At 68.9% G+C, this 1,314-nt stretch overlaps 1 protein-coding gene across 1 annotated transcript in view; it reads right to left on the reverse strand.

Moving 5' to 3' along the window:
• The window catches only part of LOC121344207, a 3,600-nt gene extending 2,292 nt beyond the window's left edge, over positions 1-1,308 (reverse strand). Inside the window, exons 1-2 of the mRNA XM_041419967.1 lie at positions 1,010-1,308; positions 549-599 (exon numbers count right to left, since the gene is read on the reverse strand). Coding sequence (XP_041275901.1) covers positions 549-599; positions 1,010-1,262 — 304 coding nt within the window. The 5' untranslated portion in view covers positions 1,263-1,308. The remainder of the gene's footprint in view (positions 1-548; positions 600-1,009) is intronic.
• Positions 1,309-1,314: the final 6 nt, after the last annotated feature.

Below are 1,314 nucleotides of genomic sequence, written 5' to 3' on the forward strand. Positions count from 1 at the left end.
GGGCCACCAAAACAGCCCCGGGACCACCCTGGGACCACCCTGGGGCCACCAAAACAGCCCTGGGACCACCCTGGGACCACCCTGGGGCAGCTCCGGCCGCGCCTTGCTCACGATGGGCTGGGCAAACACTGGGGAAACGTGGTCACCGTGAGCCCTGGGGCCACCAAAACAGCCCCGGGACCACCCTGGGACCACCCTGGGGCCACCAAAACAGCCCTGGGACCACCCTGGGACCACCCTGGGGCAGCTCCGGCCGCGCCTTGCTCACGATGGGCTGGGCAAACACTGGGGAAACGTGGTCACCGTGAGCCCTGGGGCCACCAAAACAGCCCCGGGACCACCCTGGGACCACCCTGGGGCCACCAAAACAGCCCTGGGACCACCCTGGGACCACCCTGGGGCAGCTCCGGCCGCGCCTTGCTCACGATGGGCTGGGCAAACACTGGGGAAACGTGGTCACCGTGAGCCCTGGGGCCACCAAAACAGCCCCGGGACCACCCTGGGACCACCCTGGGGCCACCAAAACAGCCCTGGGACTCCCCTGGGACCCCCCTGGGGCAGCTCCGGCCGCGCCTTGCTCACGATGGGCTGGGCAAACACTGGGGAAACGTGGCCACCGTGAGCCCTGGGGCCACCAAAACAGCCCCGGGACCACCCTGGGACCACCCTGGGGCCACCTAAACACCCCTGGGACCACTCTGGGACCACCCTGGGACCACCTAAACACCCCTGGGGCAGCTCCGGCCGTGCCTTTCTCACGATGGGCTGGGTGAACACTGGGGAAACGTGGTCACCGTGAGCCCTGAGGCCACCAAAACAGCCCTGAGACCACCAGAATGACCTGCAGGACACACCCAGGGCCACCAGCACCATCCTGGGACCACTCCCAGGGCCACCAGGACCATAGAATGACCTGCAGGACCCGCCTAGGGCCACCAGAATGACCTGCAGGACCCGCCTAGGGCCACCAGAATGACCTGCAGGACCCGCCCGTGGCCACCACGCTCACCTGCCAGCCTCTTCATCCAGGAGGCCTCGTCGATGCCCAGGTTGTTGACCACGATGCGCAGGATGTGGCCCAGCAGGGCGTTGAGGTGCTGGCCGGTGACGTCGGTGGCCCAGGGGCCCTGGGGGGCGGCGTCGGGGCCGCGCTCCCACCAGCGGGGCAGGTAGTGGCACAGCATGGGCAGCGTCACCTCGATGACGTGCGGCATCTCCGTGTAGCGCGCCCCCGAGTCCGCCAGGCCGCCGATGTCACCCATGAGGCGCTCCAGGTCCGGCAGGTCGGGACACAGCTCCTCGACCCGCGAGGGG

The sequence above is a fragment of the Onychostruthus taczanowskii genome, unplaced genomic scaffold (assembly GCF_017590055.1).
Source record: "Onychostruthus taczanowskii isolate IOZ18803 unplaced genomic scaffold, ASM1759005v1 scaffold624, whole genome shotgun sequence".
NCBI lineage: Eukaryota > Metazoa > Chordata > Aves > Passeriformes > Passeridae > Onychostruthus > Onychostruthus taczanowskii.